Source organism: Corylus avellana, chromosome 3 (genome assembly GCF_965113065.1).
Source record: "Corylus avellana chromosome 3, dhCorAvel1.hap1.2, whole genome shotgun sequence".
Lineage (NCBI taxonomy): Eukaryota > Viridiplantae > Streptophyta > Magnoliopsida > Fagales > Betulaceae > Corylus > Corylus avellana.
In genome coordinates, this window is record NC_142492.1 from 34,341,556 (window position 1) to 34,357,344 (window position 15,789).

General features: G+C 34.7%; 1 protein-coding gene across 1 annotated transcript; it reads right to left on the minus strand.

The window, feature by feature from the left end:
• Positions 1 to 10,150: 10,150 nt before the first annotated feature.
• On the minus strand, positions 10,151 to 12,798 carry LOC132176049 (protein NRT1/ PTR FAMILY 2.8). The gene is given in 3 exon segments (XM_088514488.1): positions 10,151 to 11,685; positions 12,356 to 12,572; positions 12,681 to 12,798. Coding segments are annotated over 3 exon segments (1,830 nt in total). The 3' UTR covers positions 10,151 to 10,190.
• Positions 12,799 to 15,789: the final 2,991 nt, after the last annotated feature.

A 15,789-nucleotide genomic window follows, 5' to 3' on the forward strand; every position in this document is an offset into this window, starting at 1 on the left:
TGGTGTGTACATTGCAACTGGTCAATTTGGTCTTTGAAGAGCTCATTATTGTGTGTGGAAGATTGCGTACGTCTCTTGGTTGAGCTAAGCCAGAGTTGGTCACATCCATTTCCTGATTTTTTTTTGCTTAAAGGAACCGTCCAATTCTAAAGCTGCTAGAATTTCTGGCTCGCTGTCCAGGAATAAAAGTTTGTTCAAAAAGGCCAATGGCTTTTTGCAAAACAGATAGTCAAGAGCCCCAAATCAGACTGGTAGCTGGGATACTTACATCAAGGGCCAAATTATTGCAGACTGAAGTGTTTTTATTCTGTTTTTTATTTTATTTTATTTTTTTCTTTTCTTTTTCTCTGAGCGGTTGATTCTTAATCTTCATTTGCAATGATTTGAACCAATTCTATAATGATTTTGTCTTCGCAGTTATGATATTCTTTACACTTACTTATCAAACATATTTCATATTTCAACACGTAAGTGTTTTAAATTGTTTTTATTATTATTATTATTTTTTTTATATTAGTCACTTAAAAAAAAAAAAAAAGAAGTAAAAAAGTTATTCGACGTGAAGTAGGTGAGGTGTGAAAAGTAGCATTATCGTCTCTTGTAAGTAAGAAGAAGTTAGGTACCAACACAAGATCAAAATCATAGCCCACTCCCCCCTCTTGTGCGGACATGTTAAAAAAAAAAAAAATCAAAACCATAGTTAATTCCCGTAGGAGAGTGCTAGGCTTACAAACAAATTTTATAGAAAAACTTTTACAAACTAATGTGGCACAACATAATTAGGTTCTTCAAAATTTGAACTTATCTTATATCCAATCATGTTGTGTCACATCAATTTGTAAAAGTTTTTATGTAAAATTTGTTTGTAAGCATAGCATTCTTCATTCCCGTAAGCCACTTCAAACTTTGTAGAAATATTTTCAAAATTAATAGTTAATAAATATTACTTTGTCTTGAGAATATTTTAAAATTAAAGGTTTTAAAGAGCATTGAATAAGAGAGTTTCACGTTGGAAAGAGAAAAAGTGAAGTTGGCAGTTATAAGGCTCAAACAAACTTTAAGCTATTAAAAAAGCTTGGGTGTATACACACTAGTGTAGACGCACGCGTGACATGGGTTGTAGGCCTCTAGTGGTGCCTTGATGGCGCACTTGGCATCGGAGCTGTAATCTAATGGTTGATCTTAAATAATTAAGATTATTCAATTCTTTTACCCTTCATCTATATATTTTTTTAATATATTATCAGAGTCTTTGTCTCTTGATAGGATAGAAAAATTTTGAGCTTAATTTCGTTTGTGCAAAAGGGCAATTAAATACAGAAGTTTTTTGGGCTCTATTATATTTTGGAGAAATATTTGCTGATTACCCTTTTGCATACTATATTTGGTGGGGGCAAATAATTTCTTAAGAAAAGTGATGTTATAACGCACCTTATGAGCAATTTCGTTTTTCTATATGTTGGTGCACAGTTTTCCAGACGATGACGTGGCATGCCTACCGAGCTTGAGTCGACCGACACCCAAACTATTTGACTGCAAAACAAAGAAGAAAGAAGGATCGAAGTGACCGGGGGTGAGCCGGCGGGAACACTTTGATGCCTAAGTCAGAATGAGAAAGGATGTTGACAACAACTACAGAGCTCAGATAATGAGAGTTGTGATTACCTTTGTTTTGATAGTATGACTTGTATTTATAGGCAGGGAGAGAATTGAATTTCCTACACATTCAGGAATCTTATCCCTTGATATCGGCTAAACAAATATTTGAATGAAAGATCATGTTTGTTAGTTGTTCCACGATTTCAGTGGCTTGAGATCAGAGGATCAGACTTGTAATCTTTTAGGCCATGCTAGATTTAGAGCGTCCGAGTAGGACTCAATCGCCTTTGTGATCTTAGATATCAACTGACATATCTTCATGGATATATGCAGGACTTAGATTGTAAAAGATATGATAACAATGATTACTCATTTATTAAAAATAACATCTTCCAAGATATCGGAGTTATTCCCTCTACTGAGACTTACATGTCCTGAGTTAATCTCGGACTTTATGGTCTCGACTAGAGGAGGTCTCGGATTCATGGTCTCGGATCGGATAAGCAGGTCTCGGATTTGGGCCTCCTCTGGTTGGGCAGAGGACTGCTGAACAAATAGTAGGCTAGTCCATGATCCTACACTATATTTCCCCTATTTCTTTTACAAACTTAACCTTACGGAGATTAGACCAAGGTCTGGTAAACCTCAAAGTTTAGAAAACCCAGACAAAAAAGAAATGATTAAAAAATAAAATAAAATCAGAAACTAGAATGAAACTCAGAAAGGAAAAGATTCTTACACGGTATTTTAATTTTGAGTCCAAACACAAAATATTGAAGTAACGTGATGGAAAGGAAAGGAAAGTCTTCTTTCAGGGGTAAACGGAAGAAATCAATGAAGGACAGTCACCGCAGTTTTTGTTATGGTTTCAACGTACTGTTATACATGGGTTGCTGTTGCATAACTTTTCTGAAAAACTTCTTGTATTAATTATATGATATTGAAATAAATAACCAAGGGTCCCCTCTATTAAATGGCCCTAATAATATCAAGATTCATGCCGTTGGGCAGCTACTCCGCAACTATGCGCTCATTTAGACGACTGTACACAGCTACGTGCCTGTTACAAGGCAAAAATCGAGAAACACCCTTTAGGTCCGGGGCGAAACTACTCTTTGGCTTGGGACATAGGGTGGTTCCAGGCCAATATTTATTTATTTATTTATTATTATTATTATTTTTTAACTATATCTTTAAAAATTAATTTTTGGCCTCTTTAGATTATTTTTTTTTAAAAAAATTTTTGTCTCCTCCAAACAAAACATTATAGTTTCGCTCCTACCTCTGGGGATTCACCTCGAAAACTTTGTATAAGAAGGGACACACAAACTCCAAAAAAAGGCACTATATAAAATTGTAAGAAAATTCTTATCTAATATAATATATAATAGGAGAGTTTTTAGTAGGAGGGCATAAAATTTCAACATGTGGCGATTTAAAATGCTGCCAAGTGTCATATAATAGGGGAGTTTTTAGTAGGAGGGCATAAAATTTCAACATGTGGCGATTTAAAATGCTGTCAAGTGTCATTTTAAGTTAAAAACAATCAAAAGTTGTCATGTTTCACACTTTCACTTAAACACTGCTTCCCCTTCCATTAAACGTGAAAAACTAACCGTCTTTACATTTTCAAACGCCACATACGATAACAAACGAATAGAAAATCATATTCGTCAACAAGGTTTTCTTCTCTTTCACATACGACAATAGACGAACAGAAAATCATCTTCGTCAACAAGGTTTTCTTCTCTTTCTTTTTCTTTTTGTTCTTCTTTAGAAGAAAAAAAAAAGTTCCATTTAATTTGTACAATTTTTTTTTTCTCTAAACTTTTTTTAGTTTGTTTCTAGATCGTCTTCCTGTTCAAAATATTTAAAAAATCAAATTTAATTACGTTTGTACAATTTTTGTTCTCTCCAAACGTTTTTCCCTTTCCTGTTCAAAGTATTTCAAAAATTAGATTTATTTACGTTTGTAAAATTTTTGTTCTCTCCAAATGTTTTTCATTTTGTTTTGATTTCAATATTTTGTTTCTAGATCGTCATATAATAGGGGAGTTTTTAGTAGGAGGGCATAAAATTTCAACATGTGGCGATTAAAAATGCTGTCAAGTGTCATTTTAAGTTAAAAACAATCAAAAGTTGTCATGTTTCACACTTTCACTTAAACACTGCTTCCCCTTCCATTAAACGTGAAAAACTAACCGTCTTTACATTTTAAAACGTCACATACGATAACAAACGAACAGAAAATCATATTTGTCAACAAGGTTTTCTTCTCTTTCACATACGACAATAGACGAACAGAAAATCATCTTCGTCAACAAGGTTTTCTTCTCTTTCTTTTTCTTTTTGTGCTTCTTTAGAGGAAAAAAAAGTTCCATTTAATTTGTACAATTTTTTTTTTCTCTAAACTTTTTCAGTTTGTTTCTAGATCGTCCTCCTGTTCAAAATATTTAAAAAATCAAATTTAATTACGTTTGTACAATTTTTGTTCTCTCCAAACGTGTATTTCAAAAATTAGATTTATTTACGTTTGTAAAATTTTTGTTCTCTCCAAATGTTTTTCATTTTGTTTTGATTTCAATATTTTGTTTCTAGATCGTCCTCCTGTTCAAACTATTTAAAAATTTAGATTTGATTCTGTTTGTACAATTTTTTTCACTTCAAACGTTTTTCAGTTTGTTTTGATTTCAATATTTTGTTCTTAGATCGTCCTCCTGTTCAAACTATTTCAAAATTTAGTTTTGATTCTGTTTGTACAATTTTTTTTCACTTCAAACGTTTTTCAGTTTGTTTTGATTTCAATATTTTCTCAAAATTTTCTTTTAAAAAAATGTATAAACACAAGTGCTATCAACTTTTTTTAAAAGTGCAAAATGAAAAAGTTATTTCTCCTTTGAAAGCCTGTCTTTCACATTTGAGTACCTCCATGAACGTTACTCAACTCCAAGAACTAAAAGTCTTATATAGATGAAAATAGATAAATTTAATTATTTAATATGTTTATACTTCCTCCAACACTTGGAGTAATTACCTTCAAATAAGATGTATAATGGTAGAGTCAAGGCTGATATTATAATATATCACCTTAACTATTTAATGAATATTTAACCAACGCTAACTTGAAACATGTACATAACTATGTTGGAAACATCCTTTTGTCTTGATTTTTTTGTTTCTTCAAGTTATCCTAATTTATCATGTTTGTAAATATAGAATACAGGTGATTGCATTTTACTTATTTTGGAAATAATTTACAATACGTCTAGATGTATAGCCATTATTCTTCTTGAATTTTTATTTAATACCTTTATTTTGTTTTGTAGCATTAATTGCTTAATGTTGTTAGTGTACGTTTTCCTCTATAGATTTCCTTGCTATATAAATATTACAATTAATAAATTGAATTGTTATATAATTATATTATTTAGTTGAAATATGATTCAAAACAATGTCACTGAAACTATTGTTATATTTATCTTAACTTTTTTACAAAAAAAAAAAAAAAAATCACTTGCAGATCTATAATTGATATGCTTTAAGGTTGTTTTAAAATGCATTCCTATTTTTCATTTTTGGTTAAATTGAAATTAAGATTGATGCCAATTTTTCACTTTTAAGTACAAAAACATAGCATTATGATATAATAACTCAAATTGTTCTTACCCAATTTGTAGATTATCTATTATGTTTGACACATATATGCTTTTGTGTGAATATATAATTTGTAAACACCCTCGCATATCGCAGGTTATAGAGTTTTTTATTGGTGTTTTTGATAAGAGATACGACAATTTTTTAGTTTACAATGTTGTACATTGATAGTTTTTTTCCTATGTTTAATGCACATTGTTTACGTGCTTGATTGATAGTTATCATTGGCTTTAAAGATTTTATTGGAGCAAAAAAAAAAGTATATAGCAAAGACAACTCTTTTCTATTATATTAGTATTTTTCATTTTCTGTTTCACTTTATATTTTGTGATCCTGTTCTTATCTTTTCGATTTTTGTCATTATCTTCTATTCTAATTTATATATTTTGTTTAATTCTAATAGCTTAATTTTCCCTTTTTGTAAATTTTTTCTTCTGTCATTTATACATCCACTAATTGTTATTATTATTATTATTATTATTATTATTATTATTTTCTGTCCTGTCATTTTTAAAAACGTACAACCCGTGCATTGCACGGGGTACAAGCTCGTTATATTAATTTAACACAATTAAAGAGACACGGTGTGTTACGTGATTTTTTAAGAAAGGGCCCTTGCATGCGCCAGTTATGTGACTTGGGACATAATTGGGTGCTTGCCGGACAATGGCTTTTCACAAGATCTTTGTCTCAAACATCGATACATGTTGGGAGCCGCATGAAGTAAAATACATCGCCGGACATATATGGGATGAGATGCTAACACCCACACGTAGTGAAATCAGTGGCAGCACTACGCTGTCGCTGCATGTTGTCTTGGTCCGTGGCGGCATTACTTCAATTGTGACCAAGTGACATCGTGTATTAGTATTGGTGATTCGCTTGAGATTTTGGGTTATATGTGTCTCGGCGGCCGTGCATGAAGTGTGGCATGACGGTCTCAACAACCGTGCATGTGGTGGATAGCGGCGCCTTCACAATTATCATGTGGCGGTGGCGTTGTGAGGCTGCCGCATGACGGTCATAAGGGCGGACGACATAAGGATTTTGAGTTTTCGGATCACCCTAAGTTGTTGTCGACCTATATGGAAGTTATTATTTTTTATGACTTAATTAGAGTAGTATGGAAATTTGACATTGAGAATAAACCTTTCTTAGGCCCACAAGTATGAAAATATTTATTTGTTGATGTTTAAATTTACTAGTCATATTAATAAAGTTATTCAGTAAATTGATGTGTAATGCAACCTTTACCTATAGCAAGGTTAAAATTTACTATTTCTACTGTTTTAATTATTCGTATTTTTATATTCCATGCTTTCTGATAATAATTTTTTCTAACCGAAGAGAAAATGTGTTTTTTAATTTGGGGTATTTGAAACTTGATTTGGCGATCAATGTGGATAAGCCGCCTGCTCCCACCGAATTGAGTATTCATAGAAGACTACTAAACATGAACGATATGAGCAATCTAATCCCTTTAAACTGTTTAATGTTGATGAAATCTCATGTCATCAAAGCATCATGAGTTCTATCATTGAATGCTTTAGGGCCAAAGAATTTAAAGAAATGCTATTTACACTCTCATGTGCACACTATCTAACGTATCAATGAAAATTATCATTAGATTTTGGATAGATCACTATCAATCCAAATTTAATGAAATTAGATCAAAGAATAACGAGCGAATTTTTTATTGGCTATACAGTAAACTCCAAAGGAACCAGGCTTTATTGTCCTTCCTCGTTCCTATAATCTTATAGTTGTGGCGTCTAGAAATGTGTAAAATTCTCAAAAGATGCTGAACCTAGTGGGAGTACTTATCCTCGACAAATGAAATTAAAAAAAAAAGCACTAAAGTTGACTGAATCACCTCAAGACTAAAGATAACTTGATTACGTTTAGAAAAAAAATCAAATTCATTATTTTGAACCGCAATCGATTGCGTGAGTTGGTCCTTCAAAGAGAGTTTGGTTATACTTAAGAAAAATCAATTTTATTATCTTGAACCGCAATCTTTGCATTAGTTGGTTGAAGGACTTAAGGGAATTGGTGGAGGTCCTTCTCAATTAAGGTCCACTAAGGCATTAACAAATATTTTTCTCTCTCTCTCTCTCTCTCTCAGTATCACTATATATTTCAACTTTGACCATCTTTCTACCCACTTGTTTGAAATGTTCACTTGAATTTGAAACCCGAATTCCTTAGAGAAGATGTGCAAGAGAAAGTTTGGGGGTAAAGAATAATTATCTTGAGAAAGAAAAGTGAAAATATTAAATGATAATGTAAAAAAATGAAAAACTTTTTAAAGAAAGAGGTTAAAGAATTAATGTTGTGCCAAAAACTGGAAATCCTCCTTTTACTGTTGCTCGATGATTGATCACGCAACAAGTGACAACTTTTGATGTTTTTATTGGTCCATCTCGGAGGCAACTTTTGATGTTTTTGTCTTGAAAGAACAAAAATGCCGACGCTTTTACTTGCTATTGTTGACTTCACACACTCTTCACATTATACATGCAATAAATAGGAAGATTATGACAACAACCACCGTCACATTTCAAATTATTATTACTCAATGTTGACTTCGGTTGTCCGTTTTAAACGTGGCAGGCTACGGGCTTTTTATGAATGCTAAATGCCCTCTATTTCAAAAGAATAAAAGCATGTTTGAAGTTGTTTTTAAAGGGATTAAAGGTATTTTTAACATTTAAAAAGTTTGTTTGAAGAAAAAAATGTTTGTTTAGTTAAAAAATTAATAGTGCTTTTAAGAGACCAAAAAACTTAAAAATTGCCAAAAAAAAAAAAAACCACTTTTAACAAAATCTTAAAAAATAAACTTTTGTCCAAAAATTCATTTTGACTTAAAAACTTCATTTTTCAAACGTAATCCTAAACAAAACTCTGAAAGTACTTCAACGCTCAGGTCATTAAAGGCTCACTCGGAGAGAGATAAAATGGGGAGAAAGATAAAATGGGTATGACCAATGCTATGGCACAAATGGATTTTAGGGCTTCCGTTATTGGGTTGGGTGAGGGGAAGTAGGGGCTTCGGCTTAGCGCATATGGGTGGGGTTGTCACGCTTGCTTGTGGACTCGAGAGATAGCATTGAAATGAGCCAAGAGTTGGGAGGTCGCTATCATATTTGATATGGGCCAAGCTCCAACATCATGGCCCAATTGCAAGGCCTCCTAAGAGCAAAGCAAAGACCGCCGTGGCAACCACGGCCATCACTTCTATCGTTGACTACATGATTATATTGGATTCTTAGTAATTAGTTGTCTAAATTATTAACAACTTTTTTTTTTTTTTGACATGTCCACATAAGAGGGGGAAGGGGATTCGAACTTGTGACATCCACTTCATTAGGCGTGGTCCTAGCCGATTGAGCTACTTCTTGGGGACAAATTTTTTAACAATTTAAGTAGTTATTATATAAAATATATATAAGTTGAAACCCTCCCAAAAGTGCCTTAAACTTGTGACATTTTGCGTGAACCCATTTTTTTTAAAGGCTAAACTAATTTTTTAAAGCATAATTTTTTAACCAAATTTTTTAAGAGTAAACTAGTTTTTTCTTAAAAAACGGGTCATTATTTAGTGTCATTAATTGCACGTTAATTATATTTTCAAGAGTTTTTTATATATAAATTATTCAATAAATTAAGTATTATTAATGTCTGAATCAAATAAGGAAACAAATAATATAAAGTATTAATATAGTTAGTCATTAATTAGCGTCATTAATTATGTTAATTATATTTTAATATAATTAATTGCGTTAATTACATCTATATATCTATATGACGTCATTTTTTGCGTTAATTATATTTCAATATAATCCACATGTCATCAATTGTGTTAACTATATTATATAATTCATGTATTCTTTTTGCTAATTTTTTTTTCTTTATAATATTCATTTTAAATCATATATACTTATATGAACAAAGATTTTTTTTTTTTATTATTTTTTTTTATTTAAAAAGGTGAGATATATTTTTATACGTCTTTTTAACTTATAATGAAAAATAATGTGTTCAAATTTTAAAATTAAATTATAATGAAGAATCCCACGCATAGCATAGGTTATAAGCTAGTTTAAATAAATTTTTGGTTGTTTGGCTACCTATTCGGGCACGTGGGTCTCAATTTGGAAAGCTAATTATTATGGATCACAATCCATAGGAGAGTCCTACTCAAAAAGTAGTTTTCAAGTATGGGCAAAAAATAAAAATAAAATAAAATAAAATTAGGAGAGTACAAATCATTTTTTAAGGATATGTCTCATAAAAAACATAAAATTTAGAGGATATTTTAAAAAATTAATTAGGGGGGATTATTGCCCTCCGAACCTATGGGTGGTTCTGCCCCACTTAATTAGGATTATAGATTGGAGTGGGGTATGTATTTTGAAAAATGATAAAAGCACAGCTTAAACTCAATTTTGACCCAACTTTTCTCTTAAGTTTTTTTTTTTTTAATTTTTTTTTTTTTGACATGTTCACACAAGAGGGGGGAGAGAGGATTCGAACTAGTGACTTTCGCTTCATTAGGCATGATCCTAGCCGATTGAAAAACTTCCTGTAGAGGAGAGAGAGGGCCTTAAACTAGAGAGAGAGAAATTTAATTTAGAAGTTGGGCCAAAATTAAGTTTAAGTTGTGATTATATCATACCTCATTTTATTTTAAGGATGATGCTTTTTTCTTATTAGGCTTACGAATAACACAAAAGGAAAAGGGGTTGTAGAGTACATGTAGCACTCTAGATTTTAATCCCCAAATATAAAAGTCTTAATTTTAGAGATTAAGACTAGATTATAATATTTTATATAGACAATGACATTTCCAAAGGAACTTAAAAGGATTATGTGGATATTTATTAATAAGAAAAAAAAAAAAATTATACTGTACAAAGTTGCTCATTAGTGATTAACTACCGCGCGCCGTCCCTCTCCAAGTCTTTTCTTTCGTTCTCTCGTTCACTTTCAGAGAGATTTCTTGGGTGGTAATCTGTGGAGCTCTCGGCAGATCTCCCACCACCACCACCACCACCACCACCTCTGCTTGAGATATAGTGGGTGGCGAAGAAATTGAAGTAGAGAAGATTTAGAGTTGCCAGGGCAGCAATTACGTAGTATTAGTAGTCAAGCCTATTGTTGTTGAGATCTCGACCCCCCAGCCATGGCGATTTGCCTCTTTTCCCTGTTGCACTATGGATGACATTGACAAGAAGAGAGCCTATGTAGCTTGCGACGGATAAGCTGAGGAAGAAGATAGCTCCAGCAATAGTTCTCATGCTCTCTGGCATTTGCGTGGTGAAAAACTCCATTAAGGCAACTGCGGCAAAAGCTTCTGTCATACCTGCAAAGAAAAACTCTGGCACGAGAAATGCAAAACTCATTGGTGAAGTAAATAGCCCCTGTATTGTAGCAGAGTCACGGCGCTTTTTCTCAACAAACCCGGCAACCAACATGCACAGAATTGACATCAAAATGCCGATGCTTATTCTTTGCTGCATTGTCAATCGTTTGTCGTTTCTTGTCATTTTCCGTGCCTGAGGGATGTAAATTTGCTCGTAGATGATTATCCATGTAGAGAGTGCAATCATGGATGTGAGATTCATCCACCCAGGTGGGATTTTGAAATGGGATCCAACGGATCTTTTCATCTGCATCAATTGAAGGACTCCAAAAGTGTTCTGCTGATCCATGGTTATAAAACATCCAATGCCCGACACCCAAACAGGCGCAATTGCTACCAAGCATTTCAGCTGTTCGACTTGTTGCAAGCTACAGAGTCCCCAGCCATTGTTGGAAATTCCATGGCTGTCCAATTCACTTGGCTCTGCAATTATAGCAGCCTTGTCGAGGAATCTGAACCTGTCAGTACGAGCAAGCAATGTTGTGGGTGATGAGTCTAATCCTGTCACAGGAGGATCATAAAATGATCCAACGGTTCTCAACCGATGCTTCCGACAGGCAGCTATAATCACCTTTGCCATGTCGGAGAAGATGCTCCCTTGGGGATCTTTGTAAACATAAGTATGGCAGCCGAGCAAGAATATTGTTATGGAAATGCCAAGGCAGGCAGTGGGAACAGCAAAGCCTAAAACCCAGCTGACATTAGTCTGAATGTAGACGACAGCAGTGAGGGCGAAAATGAGAGCAATTGTGAAGGAGAAGTACCACCAATTGAAGAAGCTTTCCAATTGTGCTCTTCCCTTCTCTGTTTTGGTGTCAAATTGATCAGCCCCAAAGGCTATGTTGCAGGGCCTAATGCCGCCTGCACCCAAGGATAGCAATCCAAGAGCCATGAAGAGGAAGACTAGCTGCCAAGTTTGAGGATGTTGGCAGTGGGATTCCCCATTAATGCAAGTGGGGGGTCTTAACTGACGTATAGCTGCAGTTAGGGTCATGGTCCCAATACCCTATAAAATGCAACCATTCACAATGTTCATACCCCAAATCTTGGTTATTTGTTGGATTTCCATAATTATAATTAGGTGTCTTAGAATCACCTTAATGCATTTCACAATTATAAGTTCTTAATAATTAAGCATATGATTTCTCACTACTTGTGCGCAAAGACACAGTCAGCAATTTTTAATTTTTAACTCAAACACCTAGCAAAATGGAACCCAACCTTCTATTGCTTTTGCCTAATTTTTTTTAATTACAATTCCACGTTATTGTTAATGATAGATTTGGTATGTTTAAGGTTTGTTATAATAAGGCCAAGGGCCAAGCCTTTTTTTTTTTTTTTTTGGTTAATTATTTTGATCCAAATATATAGTAAATTTTTTTTTCAAAAGAGGGTACCCTCGATCCCTCTGTTTCTGGTTGTGCAACAAGAATGAAGGTTGTGTGGTTGGGATCAAAGATCAGTTCATGGTACATATCAAAAGGGATTAAAAAATGGAAATTTATATGCATGGGAAAGAAAGGAAACATGCAGTTTTTCACATGGAATTGATCACTCTACAGTAAAATGTTGTTTGGTACTCGGGAAAATGCAGGGGAAAACATATAGACAAAGACAATAAAATAAGAAGATTCTAATTAAACCCGATCCTATAAAAACAGAGGAGGTAATTTTATCAGAAGAGACGCTATGGAGCCATAGAGGAGGGTACGGAACCTGCCCAGATAAGCATCGGAAATGAAAGCTCCAGCTAATGATGCAATGTTGGAAGAACCCTTCCGTATTGTGACCACATTAACCACAAATATACCACTCATGTTGTATTTTGTATTCAGGTACACTGTCATGTTGGATATCAAGCTCATTGATGCCAACTTCTCGAACGATTCATTACCTTAAAAATGAAAAACATAATCAAAATTAAACGCACAGAATCCATATAGAAGAGACAAATATATCAGATCATGCTTGTGAATTAATGTAAGTTTTTCCCTTAATTTACCAATGATGTATTTGATAGATTTCCATCCTCCTGGTTTTCTTGTAGAACCAGCTGGAGCAGGAGGAGGAGTGGGTGGAGTGTCTTGCTCTAGTGAAGACTGATGCATCACATTTTCCATTAATCCTCTTTCTTTAATTATCTCGCTTGCTTTGAGTATGGCATTCTTGAATCATAATTTATTTATTTATTTTGTGTATTTATAGAGTTCCTCGTGAGTTGGTAATGATTAACTCGAACATAAATTACAGGATCTCGATCACAAAGTGCGCAGTTTACATCAAATGGCTATGATTGGTTTGGATGAGATTTTGGAGTGGGCTTGCATGCATGCAAGGTGCACGTGGCAAATGGTTTAAGATGCACGATTGGATGGAGTCATTACTTGGTCTTGACCCACATTTTAGAGGTTAGTTAGGATCTTGTGATATTTGCAGAAGCATGTAGTACGTAGAAGGATTCCACTTCAACTACGATCTTAGCAATTTGTTAAGAATTGGATCCTAATTTTACGGAGCATTTGTAGAACTAGAACTCCATCTCCCTCCCTCTCCCTACTCCAAACCTTGATCCCTCTTTTATTTTTCTTCTCACTTTATTTTTCTCAATCCAAAAAGGGTTGAAAATAGAAAATCTTTTCGAGTTTAGTTGCCCAACTGGAAACCATGTAAAAGTGTTGTATAGAAAAATTAAGGTTAGTCGATAATAACTTTTATAGGGATCGGACACAAATCAAGTATTTTGTGGCATTCAATAATAAAAGATAAACAAGGGTTAAGATGAAAACATTAGAACTCATCCTCTTCTCTACATCAACAGACAAATGTTTTTCTTCCTGTTCAAGACACCTCACCTCCAGTGAAGGCCATTGCCCCCGTTCCTCCACCAAACGCCATCACCAATCAACCGCCCATTTCTCCATTGATCGCTACTGCACCGGTAGTTTGGAGGATAATTAGCCCAACATTCGCCATTTACAGTGGCCTTTTCTGAACTAGTCCTTTTGTTATTATGCATGAACGACCTGTTGAATGTAGCTTGGGGTTCACGGAGCAGCAAGTTTAGGGATTAAGATTGCTGGGTCATGGATCGGCCATACAACCGCTCAACAATCCTCCACAACCTGGTCCAAGGCCCAGGCCCATTAAGGACCAGGCTTGCACGAATCCTCGGTCAACCCAACTAACCAAGGATTCAATCAACAGAGTATAAACAGCTCTCTACTGATACATCCTTAGCTACTATCCTTGGTTATCGGAGGATACGCAGACTTTTGAATAATACTCGAGAGCCCACCTTATCAATTCACCAAGATAGTAGCTGTGGATCCACCCACCCTGCCAACAAGGCAACTGCTACTCAATGCCTATAAAAGGGAAGTTCCAACTTCGTCTCAGGGGTAATCTTAACTCTGAAAAATATACTTCTCTCTTGAGTTCATTTTCCCTCCTAAATCAAATCACTAACTTAGGCATCGGAGTTATCCCCCGTCGGCATCTTGCCGGCAACTCTTATCCTATCTCTCTTTTTGCAGCAAAGCTAATTTCAACACAATCTTCAGACATCATATTGATCATGCCACGTCATCCTCGAAAAACTGTACATAGACAAAGATCATGCTCACATGCTAAATATCCCCGATTGGAGGAGAGGTCTCTTGAACGGAAAGAATATATATATATATATATATATATATATATATATATATGATGCAGAGAAAAAGGTGAGATCGATCTTGTGTGTTTATTTTAATCCATTTTGGTGGCTACACTAATGTGTTTATGTCTTATTGGAGGATTAGTTTGTGCCAAGATAGTTTCTTTGTCTCTTTATATTTTGGGGAAACTTTAGAAAGCTCCCCTGAACTTCTAGCCATTTTGACATACCCTCCCTTAATTTCCAAAACTCTCACTTAGGCCCCCTGAACTTTGATTTTCTTTCACTTTGGACCATTTAGACTTTTTATACCCATTTTACCCTCAACCAAAACTACATCGTTTTGGACTCCAAAACTACACTGTTTTGGGCTTCAAAGCTACATCACCATCCAACCCAAAACGACGTCGTTTTGAGCATAATATTAAAAAAAAAAAAAATGAAATTGGGGGTGGCTTCAGCCACCTCCTTGGCCAAAATGGGGTGGCCGGACCACCCCATTTTTGGCCCAGGGGGTGATTGAGCCACCCCCTGGCCGGTCTGGGGGTGGCCGGACCACCCTATTTTTGGCCAAGGGGGTGGCTGAGCCACCCCTTGGCCCGCCACCCCAAAAGGCCAAAAAAAAAAAAAACGGGGGGGGGGGGTGGGGGGGATTGGGTGCATTTGGGGGTGGCTGAACCACCCCCAAAAGCACCCGATCCCCCCCTTTTTTTTTTTTGGCCAAGGGGGTGGCCGAACCACGCCCTTGGCCTTTGGGGGTGGTTCGACCACCCCCAGATCGGCCCCGATTTCGTTTTTTTTTTTTTTTTTTTTTTTTAATTAATGCCTAAAACGACGTTGTTTTGGGGGGCTGGGTATGTGTTGTAGTTTTAAGACACAAAACGACATAGTTTTGGGGGAGGGTAAAATGGGTATAAAAAGTCAAATTGTTTGACTTTAACTTTAAAAGGGTCCAAAGTGAGAGTAAACCAAAGTTCAGAGGGCCTAAATGAGAGTTTTGAAAATTCAGACAATGTCAAAACGGCTAGAAGTTTAGGGAGGGCTTTTTGAAGTTTCCCCTTATATTTTTTTTCAATTGTATTAGTTGAATTCAATAGCTATTCTTAATATATGAGACAAATATAGGATTAACATAATGAAAGAAACCACACTTTAACTATTTCACCCTACTGATGGCCAGTGTGGCTTTTAGCATCATTCTATAATATTAATACTACAAGAATCTATTAATTTGAGTTGTAGAAATTAAATTCTTTCAATTTAATCTTTTGATCAAAGTGCTTATGACATACATTTTTAATAAAATTAATATTAGAGCATCTAACATCTATTTTAGAGCATTTCACGTGAGAATACATTTCTTTTAAAAGACGTATCTCAATTTAATTTTAATCTATTAAATTAGAGAGAAATGTTAGAGTATATTTGGCTGTCTTATATTATGGGATTTGATTGT